This window comes from Panthera onca, chromosome C1 (genome assembly GCF_046562875.1).
Source record: "Panthera onca isolate mPanOnc1 chromosome C1, mPanOnc1 haplotype 2, whole genome shotgun sequence".
Taxonomy (NCBI): domain Eukaryota; kingdom Metazoa; phylum Chordata; class Mammalia; order Carnivora; family Felidae; genus Panthera; species Panthera onca.
Window position 1 is genome coordinate 210,188,526 of NC_138346.1, and position 24,202 is coordinate 210,212,727.

At 50.1% G+C, this 24,202-nt stretch overlaps 2 protein-coding genes across 3 annotated transcripts in view; one reads left to right on the top strand and one right to left on the bottom strand.

Annotated features, from left to right (window-relative positions):
• The first annotated feature begins 4,386 nt into the window (after positions 1-4,386).
• Positions 4,387-14,420, top strand: AGMAT (agmatinase (putative)). Its single transcript, XM_060625569.3, has 7 exons — positions 4,387-4,802; positions 6,030-6,232; positions 8,729-8,777; positions 9,838-10,033; positions 10,753-10,932; positions 12,839-12,923; positions 13,596-14,420. The coding sequence occupies exons 1-7, from the start codon at positions 4,531-4,533 to the stop codon at positions 13,667-13,669; spliced, it is 1,059 nt and encodes a 352-aa protein (XP_060481552.2). The 5' UTR covers positions 4,387-4,530; the 3' UTR covers positions 13,670-14,420.
• The window catches only part of DNAJC16 (DnaJ heat shock protein family (Hsp40) member C16), a 43,986-nt gene continuing 34,176 nt past the window's right edge, over positions 14,393-24,202 (bottom strand). For both annotated transcript variants that reach the window (XM_060625563.3, XM_060625565.3), the window contains 7 exons: positions 21,964-22,147; positions 21,014-21,196; positions 20,788-20,864; positions 19,459-19,539; positions 19,002-19,100; positions 18,283-18,453; positions 14,393-17,799 (listed from right to left, as the gene is read on the bottom strand). In XM_060625563.3, the coding sequence (XP_060481546.3) occupies positions 17,400-17,799; positions 18,283-18,453; positions 19,002-19,100; positions 19,459-19,539; positions 20,788-20,864; positions 21,014-21,196; positions 21,964-22,147 (1,195 nt within the window). In that variant the 3' untranslated portion in view covers positions 14,393-17,399. The remainder of the gene's footprint in view (positions 17,800-18,282; positions 18,454-19,001; positions 19,101-19,458; positions 19,540-20,787; positions 20,865-21,013; positions 21,197-21,963; positions 22,148-24,202) is intronic.

The window sequence follows — 24,202 nt, forward strand, 5'->3', positions numbered from 1 at the left end:
GAAACAGAACAAATACTTTCTCATGCCATTGACTTTATGATACTGCAGGAAACATTGTATCATACATGCTTTGTTGTATGAGATCTTATCTGTACTTCAAGCTTCCATCCTTCTCCTCCAACCGTGTATGATGACGTTCTCCTGGTCTGAACTGCCCAGCATGAGTTGGTTCGCAGATGGGTTTGTCTCCATAGCATTTTCCCACGTGTCCCTGAGCTTTCCATCATTCTGGAACCTGGGTTTTAAGCCTCAGCCCCTTTAGTCCTCAATTACTGAGTATTCAGTCTCACTAGTAACTTGAGTCAGATCTACTTACTCAGGGTATATAGTTTATAGTTAATAATCAGCCCCGCATTTGTCTAACGCCGTTCGCACCATCGGGAGCAGGTTGACGATGTACTTTCAGCTGTGCGTCAGCACCAAGAAGTCAGGAGAGGTTAGCTATTGCAGGGGAAGAGGTGCTATTCAGAAGCAGCTGACTTCCTGCGAGAGGCAAAGAGGACTGCCATCTGAAAGAAATCAGGGGAAACTGCCGGGGCCTTAAAGAAATCTGAACATTTTCTGCAAGAGAGAATTAAACGGTGCAAAGATCACATTAAGGTGGCCTACTGCATAATAAAATCGTTGTGGGCTGATGAAATCAGACTAAATGACCTAAACTATGCGTCACATGATAGAAGATTGAAGGAGCGCTCTGTCCATTTGCTAAAACTCCTCTTCCGTATTAGCCGACCAAGCAGAAGTTTTCTGTGCCCTCTCCTGGCTTGACTTTGAAACTACATGACAGTGGTATTCTTTAAACTTCAGTGGGTGGGTCTTGCCTGTGATGAATTCATGCTCTCGCCTCCCTTTCTCTTGCCCCATTTGGACCAGAGAGAGGCTGAGTGGGCCATTTACATGGCTAAAAGCGGTTGGATCAATCAGGCTCCCGGTGTCCACTGGGCAAGCTGAATAGACCGAACGACCAATGTCGTGTTCAAATAGCACATGTTATTTTCGAGATTCAGAAATGATGATGCCACTGCTGGAGGTAACTCCACGCTCGTGTGTAAAGTATTCCCTGAGGGATTGTTGAGTATGTAACTTTATAGGTGAAGCGTGGGGAGTCTGACCAACTTTGATGGAAGTATTCTAAACATGCTGAAAACTATTTTTCTTTAGGGCCAGTGGACAAAGAAGTGTAACAGTGGGTAGAGTGCCCCAGAAAGCTCCCTCCCCCCACGCCAGGTGTCTCACGGAGGCGGGAGTTGATGCAGGATCATTTCTTCAGTCTCTGCAAGCACAGACAAGTTCAAGGTGTTGACTCCTTCTGTGGAGCCCTTGTGTTATTCTTTAGGCCAAAGGGAATCCACGCAGATAGCCGGAACATACACAATGTTTTCCTCACATTCTTCGGCTGTCACGGCTTTTTCATCACCCTAGAGCTGGTCTCCACAGCTTCCAGAAGATCTGTTCAGTCTTTCACTCACTCACCCACCAAACATTTATTCTATTACTTTTTTTTTTAAGTTTATTTATTTGAGAGACAGGGAGAAAGAATCCTGAGCAGGCTCCATGTTGTCAGCCCAGAGCCCGACTCAGGGCTCACAGTTTGCGAGATCATGACCTGAGCTGAAATCAAGAGTCGGATGCTTAACCAACGGAGCCACCCAGACGCTCCTGTTTTTTGTTTTCTAAGGCACCAAAAATTAGAGGCTGGCCAAAAGGATGAAGCACGGATCGGAACTTAGAGTTTGCCGGAACGGTGCTTTGGAAACTTTCTCCTGTCATGACACACATAGAGAAATCATACAATTTTGGGGCGCCTGGGTGGCTCGGTCGGTTAAGCGTCCGACTTCGGCTCAGGTCATGATCTCACGGTCCGTGAGTTCGAGCCCCACGTCAGGCTCTGTGCTGACAGCTCAGAGCCTGGAGCCCGTTTCAGATTCTGTGTCTCCCTCTCTCTCTGCCCCTCCCCTGCTCACGCTCTCTCTGTCTCTCAAAAATAAATAAATGTAAAAATAAAAAATAAATTAAAAAGGAAAGTTCGGGGGGGGGGGGAACATTTAGCTGGTAAATAATACCAAATGTTTTAATGCTAACATAAACGTATTACGAAATGGAATGACACACACACATTTGCAAGATCAAGCATGAAACTGCAAAGAGACGTTGTGCTGGATGGAGCGTTGCCTTGAGCTGTCGCCCCAAGCCCAGCGGAAATGCGAATGAGCTCTCTCTCCTGCCACAAGTAATGGAGATTCGTGGATCACGGAGCGAGGATTTCACTTTTTTTCCTGATCCCAGTTCCTATACTTGAAAACTGAGAATTTTAAGGGTTTTAAGAGTTCCAGAGACGGTGGTTTGAGCACAGGCTTCAGCAGAACATTGGCATGTGGAGATGAGCGTCGTGGGAGAGAACCTTCCGGGCGAGGAGATGGCATGAGCAAAGGACTGGAGGCAAGAAAGTGAGGGCTGTGTAAGGTGAACAGTGGCTCGAGAGCCAAGTACTGGAAGATGCACGAAAGGAAACAGAATTTAAAAAGCGGATTGCGAGGCACCAGGGTGGCTCAGTCGGTTAAGTGTCCGACTTCGGCTCAGGTCATGATCTCACGGCTCATGGGTTCGAGCCCCACATCAGCTCTGTGCTGACAGGTCGGAGCCTGGAGCCTGCTTCTGATGCTGTGTCTCCCTCTCTCTGCGCCCCTCCTCCGCTCACGCTCTGTCTCTCTCGCTCTCTCTTCTCTCAAAAAGAAACATTATAAAAAAAAAAAAAAGTGGATTGGCTTCAGGAAGCGTTATCTGGTGGGAGAGTGGAGACACCAAGTGGAAAGCTGTGGCTGGCACCACAGTAACAGCAGAGGGAGCCAGTGGGGGTCTTGTAAGCAGGGAACCACCAGGACTGAACAAAGCATTGGGCAGAGAGCAGGATCAAGAAGGAGGTGGAAAGTTGCTGAGCCACAGGCCACCTGAGGTGCCATCAGACCATCCAGGTGGGGAGTCAGAAAATGGCAACTGGGGGGCGCCCGGGCGGTTCAGCCGGTTGAGTGTCCGACTTCGGCTCAGGTCATGATCTCGCGGTCTGTGAGTTCGAGCCCGGCGTCGGGCTCTGTGCTGACAGCTCGGAGCCTGGAGCGCGTTTTGGATTCTGTGTTTCCCTCTCTCTGCCCCTCCCCCACTCATGCTCTGTCTCTCTCTGTCCCAGAAGTAAATAAACATTAAAAAAAAATTAAAAAAAAAAGAAAGAAAGAAAACGATACAGCCAGGACAAACACTATGGGAGAAATGGTGGTAGAATCTGTCCATAGGGGTGGTAAGGGAGTGTCGCTTTTTTTTCTGGAAAACGGCAGGGACCTGTTCTGCAGCCGTCTTGCGACACGGAACACCCAGGATTGACCATTAGGAAACTTTGCCCCCATCGTGCAGAGTGGAGGCTGGGCGGTGTGGGTTTAAGGTGTGACGTACATGTAAAGGTTACCATTGACAATTTTTTCTTTTTAACGTTTATTCATTTTTGAGAGACACAGAGAGACTATGAGCAGGGGAGGGGCAGAGAGGGAGGGAGACACAGAATCTGAGGCAGGCTCCAGGCTCCAAGCGGTCAGCGCACAGCCGGACGCGGGGCTTGAACTCACGACCTGAGAGATCATGACCTGAGCCGAAGTCCAACGCTCAACCGACTGAGCCATGCAGGCGCCCCATGAAGGTTACCGTTTAAAGCCAATGCCGGCCTCTTCCATTCAATTTCAACTTCCAGAGATTAAAAATGTATTTACCACCACCCATGGCTCACATAACTTCATGACAAGTCACTTTTTCTTTCCCTGGTGGTCCCCGCCCCCCCCCCCCCCCCCAGAAATAAAGAGGACTGGAGATTAGGGGGCCCCCTGGCAGTGTGACCTTCACCAAGCTGGTCTCTAAGGCCTTTTTTAAAAAAGGTTATTTAGAAAGACTCTACCCCCTGGGGCGCCTGGGCAGCTCAGTTGCACAGGCCTCTTGATCTCCTCTAGCTTCGTGGTCTCACAGGTCAGGTGTTCAAGCCCAGCCTGCGGCTCAGCTCTGATGGTGCAGAGTCTGCTTAGGATTCGGTCTCTCCCTCTCGCTCTGGCTCTCTGCCCCTCCCCTGCGCATGCTCTCTTTCTCTCAAAATAAATAAACTTAAACAAGAGACTCTGCTTCCCGGGAATCTTACCCCAGGCATTTCGTAACACATTATTTTAAAAAAATGCATTTCCAATTTCTCTTCCTTAGAGAAAGTTTTCTCTCCCCCCTTTAACTCTTTCTGCTTTTAAAAAATATTACTCTGAAAGGGAGAAGCAGGCGCCAAGGGTTTGTTTTTGCGGGGCGCAGACCCCAGGGACAGTGCGGTGGCCGCGGGGGTGGGGGCGGGGGCGTCCCCCGGGGCCCGGTTCTATTTACCAAGGGAGCCGGAGGCCGAAGTCCAGAGAGGGGGCGGGGAGAGCGCGGCCCCTCGTCCGCCCTTGATCCCCAGGCCGCCGGCCCTTTGAGCACAGTCGGCCGTTCGGGCCGCTGCGGGGACCGGCGGGCGACATGCTGCGGCAGCTGGGGTCCCTCTGCGCCCGGAGCCTGGGGGCCCGCGGGGGCGCGCGTCCTGCCGCGGGGCTCCGCCACCTGGGCCGCAGCCCCCGCCGCCGGGCCTCCGATGCTCCCCGGAACCAGCCCCCCAGCTCCGAGGTCGTGGCCCGGCCGGTGGGCGTCTGCTCCATGATGCGGCTGCCGCTGCAGGCCTCCCCCCAGGGGCTGGACGCCGCCTTCGTCGGGGTGCCCCTGGACATTGGGACCTCCAACCGGCCAGGGGCGAGGTAAGGCCCGCAGGACTGGGGGACACGTGGCCGGACCACCCGAGGCCACTGGGCGCGAAAGCACCACGGACGGCGCCTCCCCTCAGCCAGGGTGGGGGTGGAAGCTGGTGCCGGCTCCAGAACGCCCCTAATCGACTGACAGACCGTTGGTTCCCCCCTCCCTCATCACACGATGCCGATGGCACCTGATCTAGATGGCACCCGATCAAGAATTGCTCAAACACGAGGCTTTTATTTTTTTAAGGTTAAAAAAATATATATTATTTTTTAAATTCTTAATTTTTTTAAACATTTACTCATTTTTGAGAGAGAACGGGAGACAGAGCATGAGTGGGGAAGGGACAGAGAGACACACACACACACACACACACACACACAGAATCAGAAGCAGGCTCCAGGCCCTGAGCTGTCAGCACAGAGCCTGACGCGGGGCTCGAACTCACGGACCGCCAGATCATGACCTGAGCCAAAGTCTGACGTTTAACAGACTGAGCCAACCAGGCGCCCCTAAAAATTATTTTTAAATAACCTCTACACCCAGCGTGGGGCTGGAATTTACAACCCCAAGATAAGGGTGGTAAACTCTATCGACTGAGCCAGGCAGGCGCCCCAAGGCATTTTTTCCCCAAGATCATGGCAGAGGAAGTGAAGTCAAGTCTGTTTTCCTAAATAGTGAGCATCAGCTATGTCTGATTGGGCTCAGCCACTTTACAGATGTAAATACTGTATAGACGAATAATCTGAAGTAGAAATGCCACCATTTATTAAATGTCTACTGAATGCAAGGCGCTTTGCATAGATGACCTCACTTCATTCCTATAACAACCCAGGAGGGTAAATATTTTACAGATTAGGAAACTGAGGCTCACGGAGATGAAGAAGTTATCTAATGCCAATTAGTAAATTGATGTTGGGTGGGCTTCCAAATCTGTGCCTTTAATCTCTTCAGTATACAGCCTGGGTTTTAGTGATTCTCAATCAGGGATGATTTTGACCCCAGGGGACATTTGGTGGTGTCCTTGGAGGACTTTTTGGTTATCACAACTTGCTCCTGGCATCTAATCGGTTACAGACCAGGGGAACTATCCCACAATGTACCGCATGGCCCCCCACATCAAAGATTCATCCAGCCCCAAATATCAGCAGTGCAGAGGCTGAGAAACCCCGGCCGAGGTAGGACCTCTGACCTTTCAGGGATGGTTCACAGGATGATTCTTCCTCCTCCAGATTTGGACCCCGGCGGATCAGGGAAGAATCCGTGATGCTTCGGACGACTAACCCTAGCACGGGGGCCCTCCCCTTCCAGTCCCTCTCGGTTGCAGACCTAGGTGATGTGAATGTCAATCTTTACAACCTTCAGGACAGCTGCCGTCTAATTCGAGAGGCCTATCAGAAAATCGTAGCAGCTGGCTGTATTCCTCTGACCTTGGGTAATAACATCTACGAGGGCAAGTGCAGTTCTCTGCACGGAGGGTTTATTTATCACGGGCAAGCCGCGGTGAATATGGAGACGGCATAGGAAAGAGAATTTGTAATCCTTTTTGTTTGTTTGTTTGTTTGTTTTGAGTGGGGGTAGAGAGAGAGGGAGAGAGAGAATCCCAAGCAGGCTCCATACTCAGTGCGGAACCTGATGCTGGGCTGGATCCCACGACCGTGAGATCGTGACCTGAGCCGACCTGAGCCACGATCGAGTTCGACGCTCAAGCAACTAACCCACCCAGGCGCCCCTCTAATGTTTTTTCTCCCCTGGGGGGAGGATATTTACATTTTTGGACTGGTACGATTGACAGGGATGGACTAGGGTGAGGCAAACGCATTCACTTTAATGTTTATTTATTTTTGAGAGAGAGACAGACAGAGTGTGAGCAGGGGAGGGGCAGAGGGAGAGGGAGACAGAATCCAAAGCAGGCTCCAGGCTCTAAGCTGTCAGCACACAGGCAAGGCATTTGCTTTAGTGCAAAATTTAAGGGGGGAGGCAGGGAGGTGCCAAAAGTCAACAATAAATACGACTGACTTTTCCCTTTTGCCTGAGGCTCCGATAGGGCTCAGAATAGCAGTGTTACTGATCCTATCTTTCTTTAAAATTTATCATGGATTTTTTTGGGAGTACAGATTTTGAATTTTAAAAGTATTACATTAAACTAGTATTTATCTTAATTACTGAGGTTTTTTGTTTTGTTTTGTTTTGTTTTTGGTGTCCCTTAAATTTTGCATCCCAGCAAGTGCCTCTACCCACCTCACCTTTGTCACCTCCCTCCTCCATTCCAGGCCCGGGGGGAAGGCTCACAACAGGGGCTCAATTGTGACTTCCTAACTATTTCAAGAACCTGCTTTTATATGACTTTGAGAGAGAGGTGCGAAGGGGCATTTTCCTCCAAGTCAGGGTCTCTCTGTCCATCTACGGGGCAGTTTTCCTCTTATCCCCCCACCCCTCCCACCCTTCCATTTCTCTTTCTCTTCCAGTTCACAAAGAGTTAAAATGACACAGACCTTTTTCCAAATATCCAAATGTATTTTTGCCAAAAGCGTGGGCCCAGCCTGCAGAACATCGTGCGTGGTGTGGAGTGTGGTTTCTGCAGGGACGCAGTTTGAAATCTCAGCTTTACCTCTCCCTAGCTCCTCCTGCGTCATTTCCTCACCTGTAAAATGGGAATCATAGCACCTACCTCACTGTGTTGTGTGAGGGCCACATAATGAAAGCGCACATAAAGTGCCCCGCATCCTGACTGGCATATTTTAAGCTTCTGTAAATGTGGCTACTGTTGTTTTTAACGGTCATCCGTTGTAATACTTCTTTACTGAGCTGGCCAGTGCAGTGCCCATTGGCCACATGTGGTTATTGAAACTGAAATTAATTTTCAGTTGGTTTAGTGGCTGACTCTCAATTTCGGTTCAGGGCGTGATCTCCCGGTTCGTGAGTTCGAGCCCCGCATCGGGCTCTGCACTGACCGTAAGGAGCCTGCTTGGGATTCTCCCTCTCTCCCCCTCTCCCTGCCCCTTCCCTGCTCGTGCTGGTTTTTTTCTCTCAAAATAAATACACTTAAAAAAGTAAAATTAAAAGTAATTAAAATAAAATAAAAAATTCAGCTCCTCCGTGGCCTGAACTACATTCCAGTGGCCACATGTGGGGAGTGGCCACCACGGTGGCCAGTGCAGCTAGAGAACATGCCCATCATTGCAGAAAGAAAGCTCTACTGGACAGAGCTGTTCCAGACATTTTACCTGTAAGCTTTAATTTGTTTCCTCTTTTTAAATTTTATTTATTTGTTTTGAGAGAGAGAGAGCCAACAGGGGCAGAGAGAGAGGGAAAGAGAGAATCCCAAGCAGGCTCCACGCTGTCAGCAGAGAGCTTGACGCAGGGCTCGATCCCACACACCGTGAGATCATGACCAACGTGGGGCTTGATCCCATGAACCGTGAGATCGTGACCGGAGCCAAAGTCGGATGCTTAACCTACTGAGCCACCCAGGTGCCCGTTTCCTCTTTTAATTTTTTTTTTTTAACGTTTTTTTATTTTTATTTTTGAGACAGAGAGGCAGAGCGTGAACAGGGGAGGGGCAGAGAGAGAGGGAGACACAGAATCTGAAACAGGCTCCAGGCTCTGAGCTGTCAGCACAGAGCCCAATGAGGGGCTCGAACTCACAGACCGTGAGATCATGACCTGAGCCGAAGTCGGACGCTTAACCGACTGAGCCACCCAGGCGCCCCTTCGTTTCCTCTTTTAGATGACAATGTGATCCCGAGTATCCAGTGGCCATTTTCCCACCACTGAACAAGATCTCATTTTAGCTGAGTATGTTATAGTTCTTCAGTCCAATCAAAAGGGTGGCACCGTTGGGCGATTTGAGGATTGCTCTGTAAAATACACGCCCCCCGCCCCCCCCATCTTATCCACATGTCAGATGTTTTCTTTTTCCTCTTTGCAGGTGGAGATCACACAATCACATATCCTATATTGCAAGCGATGGCAAAAAAGTAAGTCCCGGGCGTCTGGTTCCACACAGGGTTTCAAACTTCAGGGGCTAGGGAATGAGTTGTTTGCGACTCCCTGGCATCGAGTGACCTCTGCTGGCTCAGGTTATTTGGGGTGATAGGAAATTCCCGGCTGAGTTGCTTCTGTGGATCAAAATTAAGGTCGGGCGAGCTCCAGGTGTCTCTGTCAGTCACCAGCTGGGAGCCAAGACAGTTTATTTTTAACACTTCTGGCCACCCTGGCTTGCCCTACATCGGCTCTGGTGAATGCATGCTTAGCCTGTGCCTCTGTTTTGGGAAGATGAGCCCCTCGCGAAATATACAACCCCGGTTAACTTCAGTTTCTGTTTTGCTTCAAAGGCCAAATGCACAATGATGTTGCTTGCCGGGGAGGGGCCCCGTTTCTTCCCGAAAGGGCCCCTTCCCCAGAGAACGGGAAAATGGATATTCTAGTGATGGAAGTCGACCAGGGACGAACTAACTTTGGTTAATTAGCTTGAAGAAGAGGCAGAAGGGCCAAGGCGGTGGCGGCTCCAGTATCCATATGAGGGAAAGACATGTGGGCAGCCTTCTGGTTGGTGGTGGGTGGGCTCAAGTGTTTTCTGGAGGCTGGGCTTGCCCAGCATCGATTTAGACGATATGTTTCTTTGGGGCGGCCGGCAGGGTTGATGGAGATTATGGAGAGGGAGCTGGGTTTGAAGCTGCTTCTTGGTGCCCCGGTTGTAGACAGGCTCTGATTAGTTCAGCCGAGCTCACCTGAGCCCCCATCCTTCCTTCTCATCCTCCTGGGCCTCTCCGTCTCCAAGTGAAGAAAATTCGTGGTGCTAGGCAGTGGGTGGGTAAGCTTCAGTACCTGTCTGTTCTCTGCCTGCCTTTCTCTGAGTTTATCGCTCTGAGATGCTAAACCATTTGCAGACGGAAACCAGTTGCAAGGCCGGTAATTGATGGCAGGTCTCCGCCCCGTGGCCACGAGCCGTGAAGTTTGGAAGTTCGGTAGCCTAGGGGGTGGCTGTGCTCAGGCCCCAGGAGGAGGTCTGGCCTCTGAGCTGTGTGTTGTCATCAGGCATGGCCCCGTGGGGCTGCTGCACGTGGATGCCCACACGGACACGGCTGACAAGGCCCTAGGAGAGAAGGTCTATCACGGGACGCCCTTCCGCCGGTGCGTGGACGAGGGACTCCTGGACTGTAAGCGTGTGGTGCAGATCGGCATCCGGGGCTCCGCCATGACCCTGGATCCCTACAGATACAGCTGGAGCCAGGTGACAAACCAAACGCCCCTCCCTCTGTCCCCCGTCTGCAAAGTGCCTTTCTGTCCGGTGCCCCCTCAGTGGTAGCTGTAGATTCAACAGGGGTTTCGGTGACCAAATTCAGAAAACGGGACGGAAGGCCGAGTGGCCATCGAGAGGGTCACGTGGAGCTGAGAGGAGCGAGGCTGTTAGTTCGTGAGGCAAAGGAGGCCTCTCGTCGCTGGGGTGGGGAGACGGGCGGAAACACACCCGTCCCTGGGCCGTCGCTGGCTTGGAAAAGAGCTGGGGAGGCCCAAAGCCAAGGCGAGTGGCCACCTTTCCGGTTCCTGTCCTCTTCCCCACCAGGCAGAGCGGCTCCTAGGTGGACACGTGTGACAAGATCCCAACAGGAAAGACCCAAGTCCCCTGCTTTTAGAGTGTGCCAAGGCTAGTCTTGGAGGAGGTGCTACCACGAGCTGACCCGAGTTTCTCCCTCTCGTCCTAGCCAAGCTGCTCTCTGATCCCGTCCCCCCTGGGGCAGCTTCGACTGCCTACCTGCTTCTTCACCAGCTGTCGTTCCTCCCTTCCTCACCAGTCAAACGGGGACGACCGTTCCATCCTCGTGAAGATTGGGGGGTCACGTGTGAAGCGTCCACAAACACTTGGCGTGGGGGTTGGCACAGGAGAAATGCCCCGTAAATGCTGCCATGCAGAAGCCTCGACCTCCTGCTCTTTACTTCCTGCCTCCTCAGGGCTTCCGGCTGGTCCTGGCTGAAGATTGCTGGATGAAGTCCCTGGTTCCTCTGATGGGGGAAGTGAGGCAGCAGATGGGAGGCAAACCCGTGTACATCAGCTTTGACATTGACGGCTTGGATCCCGCCTATGCCCCGGGGACAGGGACGCCCGAAATTGCTGGTCTCACCCCTAGTCAGGTAAGGAGGTTTCACCGGTGATAGTTCCCGGGGGTGAGGATTCTTAGCCAGCGCCCCCCCCCCCCCCCGCCACACCCCCCACTTTCCTGGGACGTGTAGTGAGTCTTCAGGATCAGGATAGGATTTTAAAAGCAGGGCACTTGGCCTTTTACTCTGCTCAGGGCTGACCACAGGTTGAACACTCTTCTGGCGCGAGGAGTGGACTGATTTGGCAAAGGCCCTCGTTTCTTCTCTGGGACATAACTGTTATTTGAGCTTTGTGCCTCTGATCAGCTGTAGTTGGTTCATGGGGACAGTTTGCAGCATCCCCTCTTAAAAACACTGAACTTGGGGTGCCTGGGTGGCTCAGTCGGTTCAGCATCCGACTTCAGCTCAGGTCATGATCTTGCGGTCCGTGAGTTCGAGCCCCGCCTCGGGCTCTGTGCTGACAGCTCAGAGCCTGGAGCCTGTTTCAGATTCTGTGTCTCCCTCTCTCTCTGCCCCTCCCCCGTTCATGCTCTGTCTCTCCCTGTCTCAAAAATAAATAAACGTTAAAAAAAATTAAAAAAAAAAAAACCAAAAAAAAAAACCAAAACACTGAACTTATCTTTTTGGGGTTAAATTTAAAAAGTGCTTACTATGGGACTACCTACCAAGGTAGTTCAAGAGTTTTAGAAACATCCAAATAAAGCTCTCTCTTTTCCTTTTTTGAGAGAGAGAGAGAGAGAGAGAGAGAGAGAGAGAGAGAGAGTGCACATGAGCAGGGAGGGGCAGAGGGAGAGGGAGAGAGAATCTCAAGCAGGTGACATGCCCAGTGTGGACCCTGACGTGCGGACCCTCATGATTGTGAGATCATCGCCAGAGCCAAAATCAAGAGTTGGATGTTCAACCAACTGAGCCACCCAGGTGGCCCCCAAATAAAGATCTAAGGTGTGCTGAGTATAAATTAATGCAGGAGGCAGAATTGGAGTGTGGTTATAACTGGAAGGTAAGCTGCAGGAGGGTAGGGCTTTTATTTTACCAGCCCACCCGTCAGTCAGTCTAGAACAGTGCCTGACTTAAAGGGTAGGAACTCAAAGGCACTTGAGTAAATAAATGAAGGCCACTTACACCTATCAATGATCTTATCTCCTCTAAGAAAGGGGCATGTTAGCAACTACCTCTTCCAAGCCATTCTCCATCAGTTCCCCTCGGAGAGATTGCTAAGACACAATCCTCATTCCTCAGTTTATCATTCTTCTGGGCTTTTCACCGGCACAATGGAAACTCTTTGAGATGACGTGACCTCTTCCTACCATCCCCCTCACTTATCTTGTCTTCTGGCCACATCCAACTACCGGTATTTCTTTCCATCTTGGGGTCTTTGCATGTGTCTTTCTGCCCAGGCTGCCCTATCCCTAATCCGCTTGGTCAATTCCTTGAACTAAGTGTTTCCACCTTGGGGAGGGCTTCCCTCAGCCAGCTCTTTGGGTGGTTTTTGTATTATACTTTGCTACACTTGTGTTTTTTTTTTTTTTTTTTTTTTTTTTTTTTTTTTTTTTTTAAGTAATCTCTGCACCCAACACGGGGCTCGAACTCACAACCCTGAGATCAAGAGCTGCATGCTCTACTGACCGAGCCAGCCAGGGACCCCTACGCTTGCTTTTCATGCATGAAGCCTTTCATGCATGACATTGAAATGACTGGTTTGCTTGTGTCCATCATCACACGATGGACCCCCCTCGGGAGCAGGGGCTGTGTGTTGGCCATTGGTGTCTACGTGATGCCCAGCAGTGTGCCTGGCAGTCGATAAACGTTTATCGAGCGGAAGCAACAGCTCCAAGTCCAAGGGTGGGCATGCATTGGGAGAGATCCACTGAGATCTCTGTAGTTGCTTTTCCCGGTCAATGGTTACTGCTGTGGACAACTCGGGCTTGGTCTTGCACAGGCGCTGGAAATCATCCGGGGTTGTCAAGGCCTGAACGTGGTGGGCTGTGATCTTGTGGAAGTGTCACCGCCTTATGATCCTTCTGGTGAGTAAGCGACAGTGCTGTGATCCGTAAGCAGCTGCGAGTTTAAATTCTATTAATCTGCTTAATAAGTAGAAGATGGCTGCGTCCTTTTGTATAACTTGGGAACCTGCTGAGCGTGTTTTGCAGTGAAGAAAATAAACCTATTGCTCCACACCTTACAGACATGAGCTAATTAACTCGAACACACACCCCTGGGAGGTGGCTCTTACTAGCTTGCCCTCCCGTCAGCAGAAGGAAAACCAGCCTGCAGGAACAGTGATAAGGTAATTGGTAGTAGGATAGCATAGCCCCCTCTCCTCCTTTGCTGTTTCATGGAGAAGTGAATTGTCGCGGCCTAAGTGATGTTTATTAATATTAAAAAAGTGGGCAGTTCGCTGGTTTAGGAGAGATATTCAAAGCAGAGGCCGCCCCGACAATTTCAATTTAGAGAACTTACAGACTGAGGCCTGTCAGCTTCGGAGGAGGGTAGGTGATAAATACAATACACACCATTATTATAGGCTTTCCTTTGGGGTGGGAATCTGTTTGTAAACAAAGAACCTTCTGGTTCAGGGGAAAGCGTGTCCACAGGGTGGCTGGGCAGAAGAGGGAATCTGGAAAGGCGGCACAAAGGCAAGCGAGAGGCTCGGCCCGCTGGCTCGGTGTTCACCTTTGGTTTTTTTATCTTTGTAGGAAACACGGCCCTCCTGGCGGCTAACCTGCTGTTTGAGATGCTGTGTGTGCTCCCCAAAGTGACAGTCGTCTGAACCTCGTGCTCTTCCTGATAAATCAGCAGCTTGTGTCGATGACAGGTTCTCAGGAATTTATGTGCAAGAGGCCCGAGTACTCAAGAGTTTATGCCAGTAAAACCTTCTGCTAGAGTGTCACTGGAGGCTGTAAAATCAGGGCATTCAGTAGAAGTCTGATCCAACAGCTAATATTTCTAAGGAGTCTGAATTAAAGAGAAGCACGTGTGTCGTTACAAGGGACAGAGCATTTAGTTTAGGATTATCTAAAAACTGGAGAAATGAAATATAAAAAAAAAAAAAAACAACCCATAGGACAGAATCCCGTATAAACATCTCCTATGTCTCTAGTTTGTCTTCCTTTACACTATGGCTCCTCCTGAGGAACCCAGGGCTGCGTCTGGGTTTTAGGCCATTTGTGAACATAAACAAATAGTTTGAAAGTAACATGCAGACTCTCACAAAGAAACTGCCCACCCAACAGCCCAGGAGGGCGCATGGAATGTCTTTTCAACCAGACAGCGGGTGGCCTCCAAAGTGCCCTTGGTGACACTTCCTTAACCTACTCCCTGCCTCAGTTTCGCATCATCTGCTCTTTGCGCTGGCCCACCCTCTAGGATAGCAGCTCCTGAGATCTGCACTGAAGATTCAGGCATGTGTTGAGTTACACACAAATTCAATTTTGTTGAGAACGGGTCCACGATCAAACCCTCCTCTTCCTGATGCAAGGGCGACGCGTAATCGTCACACATTAAAATAGTTTATTTCTGTTTCCAGTCTGTAATATTCTTAAAACAAAAATAACATCAGCTTCAGTGCCTGTTCACAATACAAAACGAAAACAACATAAAAAAGACACCATTTGCCAAGTGAGTTATTTGTTCCTAAGAGTATCAAAAGTGCAAAATATTCACCTTCTTTTCAGACCGCTGTCTCAAGTTTCATCCTCCTCCTTGACAAACTGAGTGGACACCTTCACAGCTGCCACACTGCATTTGTTTCCAAGGGACAAGGTCAGGCATTTGGATGCGAGCAATTATGTCATCTGTAAAGACATTCTGCATCAGCTTTTAAAGAATTTTACTCAGGAAAACATTTGAGTGTCTGCTTCCAATCTCTTTTCCCAAACAAAGCAAATCACTTAAAACACAGACTGCATTTCTTTTTAAATCAGGAAAAACATGTATGTGCTGAACGAGGAGGCAATCAGCCTATTAATTTGAAAAGTACGGCCAAATGTTCACGGTCGGTAGGTGATGGCAGAGAGAGACCATGGTGCTTAATGGAAGTCAAGGTGGTCTTATGGAAACACTGCTGACTCATAGCTGACAATCTCTTAGACAAATTATGCCACCGGCACCTGGACGATAAAAAAAAATATTTGTAAGTAGGTGTGTATTCTACAAAGACTTGTTTTAGGCCAGTTTTCATCCCCATCTGCTAAACATGATGCGTAGTCTCTATCAACCAGAAAACCCTACTTCTAAAAATAAAACAACATTGTCAGTCTCAACATATTCAAAGGCCAGGAAGTTAACTTCAAACTGAAATTAGGTCTGTGTGATTACACACAAGAGGGGAAAAGGTGGCATTGGCCGAGTGTGACAGTGGCTCATACATTTGACACAAAAGTAAACAAATTCATGGGAACGTTCAGGAGGATAGGCGTGGGTGGTCAAGGGCGAAGTTCAGTCGAAGTAAAACCTCCCTAGTGTCCTCTTGGGGGACATCTCTTTCAGCCCCAAACAGACCAGTGGAAGAACTTGCCAGGAATGTTTCTAATCCTATTCTCACTTTCCTTTCTCAGTGCAAAGGGGGGGTGCGGCTAACTGTCCGAAGGTGCTTTTGATTTTAATGGGAAACATTTTTAAAGTGAACAAAGCTGGGGAGATTCTGTTTTCAGAAATGAAGGTCACGAATCCCATTAGTACCAGAAGTTAAAAAGCCCACCGCTGAACCAAAACACCACTCGCATCAGCAACGTGGCCGTAAAAGACCTAGAAAATAACTCAGAGGACGGTGCATCGAGGAACCAAATGAGTCCCTTAATCACGCCTGCCTGGGCCAGGTGCCAGGAGATACGGCCACCAGAGCAAGCATCCAATTTTTAGAGGATCATGTGGAAAGAAAATGCAGCCTGGCAGTGATTTCTTTCTTTCTTTCTTTTTTAAATAAAGCTACAGACTCTCCACGGAAACTACAGGAACTCCTGGGCTTAAATAATCAATTACTTGCCACTGTAGCTCAATATTTAAATTATTCAGGATCCGAATCGCTTAGTTTCAAGCAATTATGATTAAAGAAATACTAACTCAGTAAATGTCCCATCCCTGATTCCGACCCTTCATTTTATAGAAGGGCAAATTTACTTTGACAGGAGAACTGACCACTCTTGGAAGTTGTTCAAACTCCACCGGTGGTTCTGCCCTAAAAAAAAAAAAAAAAAAAAAAAGACAAGAAAAAAAGGCAAGCTCTCTAACTGGCTGGTACGATCCACGGTGCACTGGAGCTCTGCAAGCTGGGTGCTGATGGTGGGTCGGACCCTGTTACTGGTGAAGCAGTTGTTAAGAGTGAAAGCAACGGAGATATCAAAACCTAGGCCAGAAGCTCAAAGTAAGCCTTTTGCCAAACAGGAGTCTAGAACAAGTCTTGGGTCACTTGTCACAAGAGAGAGCCCAAAGTTACAGCACTTTGGGGGTAACAGTGTTCAAAATACAACTGTTGAAAAGAAATTTTAAGTTCCTTGATACAAAGACAGGTCTGGTAGTTTACTGAAGAGACACGACTGGAGGTTCCTCGAGCCTGACTCATGGCAGGTGGGAATGAGGTGTCTTCATTGAACATCTACTGGCTTCTAGCAGCTTATCTCTATGTCCGGAGAACAAGGTCACAAATCATGGCTCCTAAGATTCATACCCTAAAACTGACAGAGGGAGAAAGGCATGGGAGAACGTACACGTGAATGGCTCAAAGTCATTACAGTACTTCCTGCCGTGCAGATCCCTCCCTGGCGACATCTAGTGCTGAGGCGGCGGCCGGGGGGGGACACCACCGAGAGGTCACTTCGGTCACTGCCCAGCCCTCCCTTCTTTTGTCTCGGGAAGGAAACCAAATTCACATGCAGAGCCCCCACTTATCCCCAGCCTTTTAAAAATCTGGCTGCCAAACTGGGGCAGGGGGATACCCTCCAAATACACTTTTAGCCACTGACGACTGGAAGAACTATCAAACGTTAAGGTTGCTTGGAACCGGGCCTCTTTCGGGATGCAGGGCCTAGAAGCTGCCGTGGGCTGTCCGGGTGACGCAGCATGCACCGGGGCAGAAGCAGAGCGGGGGTGGGAAGTGACCCGACCAGCACTCCGGGCTCGCGAGGTTCCATCTGGGTACCGCTGCGGGCTGGAGCCCCCAGCTTCTCCCACAGCACAGAGACAGGACAGGGGAGCGAGGTGTGAGCATGTGACGGGACGGGACGACAAAAAAAGAGGGAATGAGCAGTCTGCTTTACATGGTGTGGCATTCAAACGAGGGCGAAGAAACCCACAGGAAAATCTTTTGATCTGGGGGATTCAGCTTGAGGTGTTTTTCACTCCTAGGTTAGAACAGGACAAAGGAAAGATTCTTCTAGTCATTGTTCCAGAAGGATAATCTAGAATCTATTCTCTGTCCTCGGTGATAGGTTGAGTCCTGAAAAGGCCTGTTCGCAGGGGCCTATTAAAAAGCCTGAAGAGTTTAAGTCTCTCTTGAGCCCCTCTCAGTCTAGCTCGGGCCACGACGGGATATAAAACCTCTGTAAGGAGCCTTCCAGCAGCCGCTCCATCCATAAGGACAACTTGCTCAATTTTCCTTTGACGGGCCTGGGTCCAAGGCCACAGGAAGGTTTCCCCCGCGATTCGCCCAGATGGAGGGAAGAGTCAAGGGCACCGCAAGACCCCATGGCTTCCTCCTCTTCCACTGCTTTCTGGGGCTTGAAGAGGCAGAAGTATTTCTTGTGGCCGTTCAGGGCCAGCACGTAACCCGTGTAGTCCCGTTCCATGAAATGCTTGTCATACTGGTTTGGGATCGGGGCTGCATCTTGAGCAAACTCCAGCAAGTACTCCAGCCATTCTCTGTGTTTGTCCAGACTCAGGAAGGAGAAGTGCAGGCAGCTGCTCCTGCCGGAAGGACAGAAGAAAGACTTAGGGCACACCCTGACGCCTTTAACTGCAGGGGACACGAGTGCCTCAGTCAGATTTCAAGTGGCAGGAGGAGGCGTTGCGTCGGGTGGGGCCTGAAGATGGGAAGAATGGGGGACTCCCCTGGGACCTGAGGGCTGCTTCAACACGTGCCACGCTCTGCTTGCCCCATCGCCCTGTCTCCTGCCGGGTGTCCCCTGTGTCCCTCTCGGTGTCCGGCTTCAGTAAAAGCACACGAGAGCGACAGGGGTAGAGCTCCCTGAAAGGCTCAGGGAAGAAGCCGGGGGGTGAGCTCTTCTGTTCAGAAGCATCGGGACAGGGAGTCAGGGGAGAAGAGGTCACAGCCAACATCTCGCTGCAAGCAAGGAGCCCCCCATGGTCAAGGGGAAAAGGAGGAAACTGTCCTCCAGCTCCCCCCTCACCCGAACGTGCCCTCCCTTGCTCTCCCTCCCACGAGCTTACCCAGTGAATGTGTAGACCTCCAAAGCGAACTTCTGCAGTAGGCTGGTCTTGGTGGGGTCTGACAGGATGAGGACCACGTTCATGTGGCCCGGCCTCAGGCGGACCAGGTTACTGGTGTAGGTCACGTCTGTGAGTTCCGTTACCTCCACGAAGCCCTTTTTAGGGATCTTGCTGTGGGGAGATAGCGAGGAATTAAGATGTTATCAGGACAGGGGAATGCCATTACTTTGGAAAAAAAAAAATAGGAGGAAGAAAATGCTCTGTTCCAACCAGACTAGACAGGTTATTTAATATTCTCGAGCCCGGCACCCTGGCAGGACAGGGACGGTCCCTCCTTGGTGGTCCTGGGCCTACGAAGAGCCTTTCAGATGCTACTGTTCAGCTGGTGGAGAAGCGGCTTTAGGACTCTTCTCTGCTTCTGGCTCGTCTAGTGGCTCTGACATACTTGGCCTCCTGCCCCCATTATCAAATTTGAGATCGAGAGCCTGCAGGTACTGAGTAGAAGGTAAGTAGGTCCTGTGTCTAAAGGCCTACGGGGTCTCAGTAAACACTAGCCGGCAGCTGACTTGCCCCTAAATTGACATCTCACACACAAGGAGGTGAACCCGAGTGCATGTATAGACTGGTTCTGGAACACCGCTCTGTCAGACCAACTCGGCCTGTGGCTCTCCTGCCGGGGTGGTGTGGTGGGGGTGGGTTTGGTGTCCCGTTACAGAAACCTGCTGTTTTCTTTGGTGAAGCTTGGCTCCGTCTTCCCGGCCTTCTCGTGGACTTCCTCTTTATCTGGAGGGTTTGACTCTCGCTCATCGTTCGAGTCACTAAAGTAAGAAACAAGGAGTTCAGGGGCGTCTGGGTGGCTCACTTGGTTAAGCATGCAACTTCGGCTCAGGTCATGATCATGAGGTTGGTGAGTTCGAGCCCCGCGTCGGGCTCTGTGCTGACAGCTCAGAGCCTAGAGCCTGCTTTGGATGCTGTGTCTCCCTCTCTCTCTGCCCCTCCCCCGCTCATGCTCACTCTCTCATTCTTTCTCTCTCAAAAGTAAATAAACATTAAAAAAATTAAAAAAAAAAAAAAAAAAAAGAAACAAAGAGTTTTACAGAAGGAACAGTACAAATGACCCCGAGGTGTGGGGCCCACCCTTGGGAAATCCCACTGAGAAGCCACACAGGCATTTACCTGAAAGCCTGAACGATGACTGTGCCAAAGAGGATGAAGAGGGCAGAGAAGACCAGGGACAGAAGGGGCATCATTTCCCGCCTAAAACGAAAGGAATAAACCCTGGTCAGCTCTGGATGGGCTGCTGTGACCTCAGTTCATGATACGAGGGATCTTCTCCCTGGCTCAAACAAAACCAAAAAAAAACACCAAAAAACAAAAAACAAAACCAAAAAAACCCCAAACCAAAAAGGCTTCATATCAATAAACACTTTCTAGTTTCATACAAATAGAGGTTTCTTTTGAGGGTGAGGGTGGTGGTGGGGAAAGCGGACAGTTTTTCCCTCACCATTTTAGTTCAGACTGCTTATTCCAAAAGCTTGATATTACGGGGAGCCTGGGAGGCTCAGTCGGTTAAGCGTCTGACCCTTGATTTCGGCTCAGGTCATGATCTCATGGTTTGTAAGTTCGAGCCCCACATCAGGCTCTACACTGACAGCATGCAGTCTGCTTGGGATTCTCTCTCCCTCTCTCTCTCTGTCTCTCCCCTGCTCATGCTCTCTAAGATAAACTTTAAAACAAATAAAATTTTGATATTTTGTCTCAACGTAATAGATTCTGCTTAGTAAGTTCTGCAGAAGGAAGTCAGAGGATTTACGTTGTGAATGTGGGAGAACTTTCTGATGTCAAGGGTGGTATCGGTGGCTAAAAAGTCTGTGGGACTATTTCCTTTATTTTGATTTTTTTCTGGCCAGAATAATTCAGACATGGCCCAAAGGGGGTAGAGCAGGAAGAGACAGGTGACCTTTCGCAATTTCCTCTAGGACCGGCGCTCTAAAATTTAATTCGCCCACCGACGGTCCTCCAAGGCCTGCCATCTGTCAGGAGTTGTGCTGGGTGCCAGGAATCACCGACGTGAGGGCGACGTGGCTCTGTCCCTCAGGAGCTCGCGGTACTTTGGGGGGTGGAGGTGGGACATGCCTCCCTTCTCTGGTTAACTCACTGACGGGTTTGTACATCGCTACGCCGGCCCCCGTGTGGGCCAGGCCCTGGGCTGGGCATCAGGGGCGCCTGGATGGAGAGGACAGGCCCAGGCTGTGCCGCGTGCAAGCACGGCCCAGGTGATCCTTTCTCACCCAACCAGTGGGAAAGGGTCAACCAGCAAACACGTAAAAAGCGAAGTGACTGCAAGGAAGAAAAAGGGAACGAACACGCGTCGGAAACGTGTACACGACCTGCCACTTGTCTGGATCAAGTTTACACTGAAATCGAAGGACAGAGTTTTCAAGAGAAACACAGTGGTTCTACTAGCATTGGAGAAAGAGAAATTCAAAGTAGCAATGTTCCCACCAGTTGTTGTGAAATATGCTGTCCCAGCAGTCCGAGATGTAGTCGGAAGCGGAGTAGAGCCACCGGAGGAGGAAGATCTGTTGGGAGAGAAAACGCACGTCGGTCAGGACGGGGCGCCCGAACCCCAGGCGGGAGAAGTCCTTGCCCACGACTGCGTGCTGCCAGCCTCTGCTCAGGCTCCTCACGAGCCCTGCCCGGAGCCCCCTCTCCTGGGCCACGTGCTTACAGGGGCAAGTTCATCGGTCAGGTCCGGGAGCACTGCCTCCGAGGACAGGAGAGCGGGGTCTCTGCGCAGCTGGTCGAGATAGCCCAGGAGGGTGAATTTATCGCTCTCACTCCCTGTCCAGGGAGCTTCGAGGGTTTTATACACTACCCTTCCTCCCGTGGTGCGCCTTTCCAAGATAGACACCTGGCGGGAAAAGAGAGGAAGCCATCAGAAGTCTTTCCAAAAGAATGGGAAGTTCCTGTTTGGTCTTTTTTCGGGGGGGGGGGTGGGGTGGGGGGTGGAAAAAAGGATCCAGTGGAGTCAGCAATGAACTCAAACACGGATATGGATCGGTAGAAAATATGCGCGAGAGATTTACATTTTTTTCTGGCAAAGAAACTATGGTGACTTTCCACAGCTTTTGCTAAAAGTTAAAGCTCTTTCTTCTGAGTAGACTTTTTTCTATAACCTCTGACTCAATATAATAAAGAAACTTTCTCGTTTAGAGAGATTTTCCATGATTACCAAAAAGATGACAAAGAGAGGATTTAATGCTTCTGTAGAGTGATGACAAAGGAGGGGAAGGGAAGGAGAGATCAATTAAAATGAAGTGAAAAAAAGAGGCAGAAGTAAAGGAGGGAGAAATTCCTTAGCCTGGTGGTCTAAGGAAGATTTTACAAAGTAGGTACTCTAAGACTAGACCCGGCATGGGGAGAAAAACTGGGGAAAACAACTGACACTCCTGAACCTTTACCCGTAGGAAAGATGCTTTCTGTGAAGGTCTAAGGCTGAAAATCTAGGAGGTGAAATCCCCAAGGTCAAAGACTGTTTTAGGAGTGGGCTTTCAAAACAGGCTCCGAGATTTCTGGATCTCTGGAATCTGCATTCAAAACTCCCAAAGGAGGAGGAAACAGTATCAGGCGCCATGAGCTTGTCAAGAGCTCAGAGTCAGAAGAGAATCTATGACTCACCGCGGATCTTCCTGGGAACGTATCACTGTCCGGTAATAAGGTGGTGGCAAACTCCTGCTGCCGGTTACTGTAGATGTGCACGAATCTCACTGTGTCCTGTGTGTTTGCCAGGGCAAAGGACAGGAAAGCCTCAAAGGGTTTACCCAGCTTGGTAGCCTCGGGAGTCAGTAAAACCACACAGTACCTGCACAACAACAAAAGAGAAGACTTTATGAACTGATCTCCGAGGCCAAGGCTAGGATCTGCGACGGCAGGTGAAGGCGACGAGGAGCAGGCGCTCATTTTACAGACGAAAGCCGGGTGTGAGAAGGTCTCCGACGAGGGATTTCCAAGTCACCGATGACCTGTTCTTTTCCAGACTGGTGATGTCTTCCCCAAAGCAAACTTTACCACACTTAGGAATTTCTTTCTTTCTCTCTCTCTTTTTAATGTTTATTTATTTTTGAGAGAGAGACAGAGCAAGCAGGGGAGGGGCAGAGAGCAAGGGGGGCCAGGGGTCAGAAGCAGGCTCTGCGCTGACGGCAGAGAGCCCGACGCGGGGCTCGAACTCCCCAACCGTGAGATCATGACCTGTGCCCAAGTCAGCTGCTCAACCGCCTAAGCCACCCAGCTGCCCAGGAATTTCTTTCGGGGCAACGGCTCTGAGTCCTTGACGCAGAAGGGCTTCCAGAAGCCAACTGTTGTAGTTCTTCTGCCACAGGCAGGGTTGTTCAAATCTATCTTGGGCTGGGGGTCTCTGAGCCTCATTCTGAAGGGCTTCCTTTGCAATCTTTCCAAGGGTAAGTGTAGCTCATCATTTATTCATTCTCCAAAATATTTAAAAAAAATTTTTCTGTTTATTTATTTTGAGAGAGAGAGAGAGAGAGAGAGAGAGAGAGAGAGAATGCAAGTGGGGGAGGGACAGAGAGAGAGGAAGACACAGAATCCAAAGCAGGCTCCAGGCTCTGAGCTGTCAGCACAGAGCCCTGTGCAGGGCATGAACCCACGAACTGGGAGATCACGACCTGAGCCAAAGTCAGATGCCTAACCGACTGAGCCACCCAGGCGCCCCTCTTTCTCCCAAATATTTAGGAAGCACTTACTGTATGCCTGCTAAGATGGACAACGTTCTTGCCCTTGTGGAGCTTAGAGTCTAGTGGGGAAATTGGACCACACATAAATAGATACATCGTGACAAGCAGTAACTACTGTTATGAAAAAGAAGAGGAGGAGAGAGAGAGAGAGTCCAGGGTTGGGGGGGAGCCACACTCCATTAGACAGATTGCTCAGGGACATGTCACCTCCCAGAGGTGAGCAGAAGCCTGAAAGAAAGGGGTCAGGGCATTCCAGGCGGAGAGGACCGCAAGATAAAGACCCTCTGATGGAGAGAGACTGGGCCCAATACGCAGTTCCAGTAAGATCACTGGCTGACGTGTGGAGAACCGTGTGGAAGGCACAAGAGGGGTATGGAAGCAGAGACTGGTTAGAAGGCTACCAGGGTCTCTCGACAGGTGCCGGTGGCCTGCTCTAGGGCGGCAGGGGCAAAACAGGTGAGAAGAGGGTGGATATGGGAGATTTTCTGAGGGCCACATACACAACAATCCTTAGGGTCCGGGATATACTTCTTTATATCGAGCTAACGTCTTTCTTCTCTCTTAGTCTTATAAAGGAATAAAGGAATCAGACAAATCTGGAAACCGGGAAATTTTCTCACTTTAAATCATATTTTAGTTATCTTTTCAAGTAAAATGAGCAGTACGTTTTCCTTTCCTATCTAGACACGTTTCCCAGTGAACTAGCCCTACATTTAAAGCCACTGATTCATTCATCCGAGAAATGTCTAAAAAGACATTTTCCCTGTACTTCCAGACTTTTTAGACGCCCTGTATGAACAAATGTGCCTCAGCCTTCCACTCCCTGCTAGTTATCTGACTGTTTCCTCAGTGTCCTACAGCTCCCTAGGGTTAGCTGCTGCCCCAGCCCCGCTCCTGGGCCTCTGAAGGCTCGCCCTGTGTGCGACGCTCTTGTAGGAGCAGGGACTCTCTCGTATCTGTGCTTCTTTAAAGGGACCCAGACTGTCCCCGACAACTGGCCCAAGTCCGTTCGTCCTTCTGGCCTCAGCTAAAGGGTTGCGAATTAGGGAGATCCTCTCTGCCCCCTGGGCCAGGCTGGCACCCTGGATTCACACACCCCACTACTAACAGAGTGGGCAGTCTGTGTTACCTACAGAGAAAGTTCTGACTGTCACAGGTAGATGTTT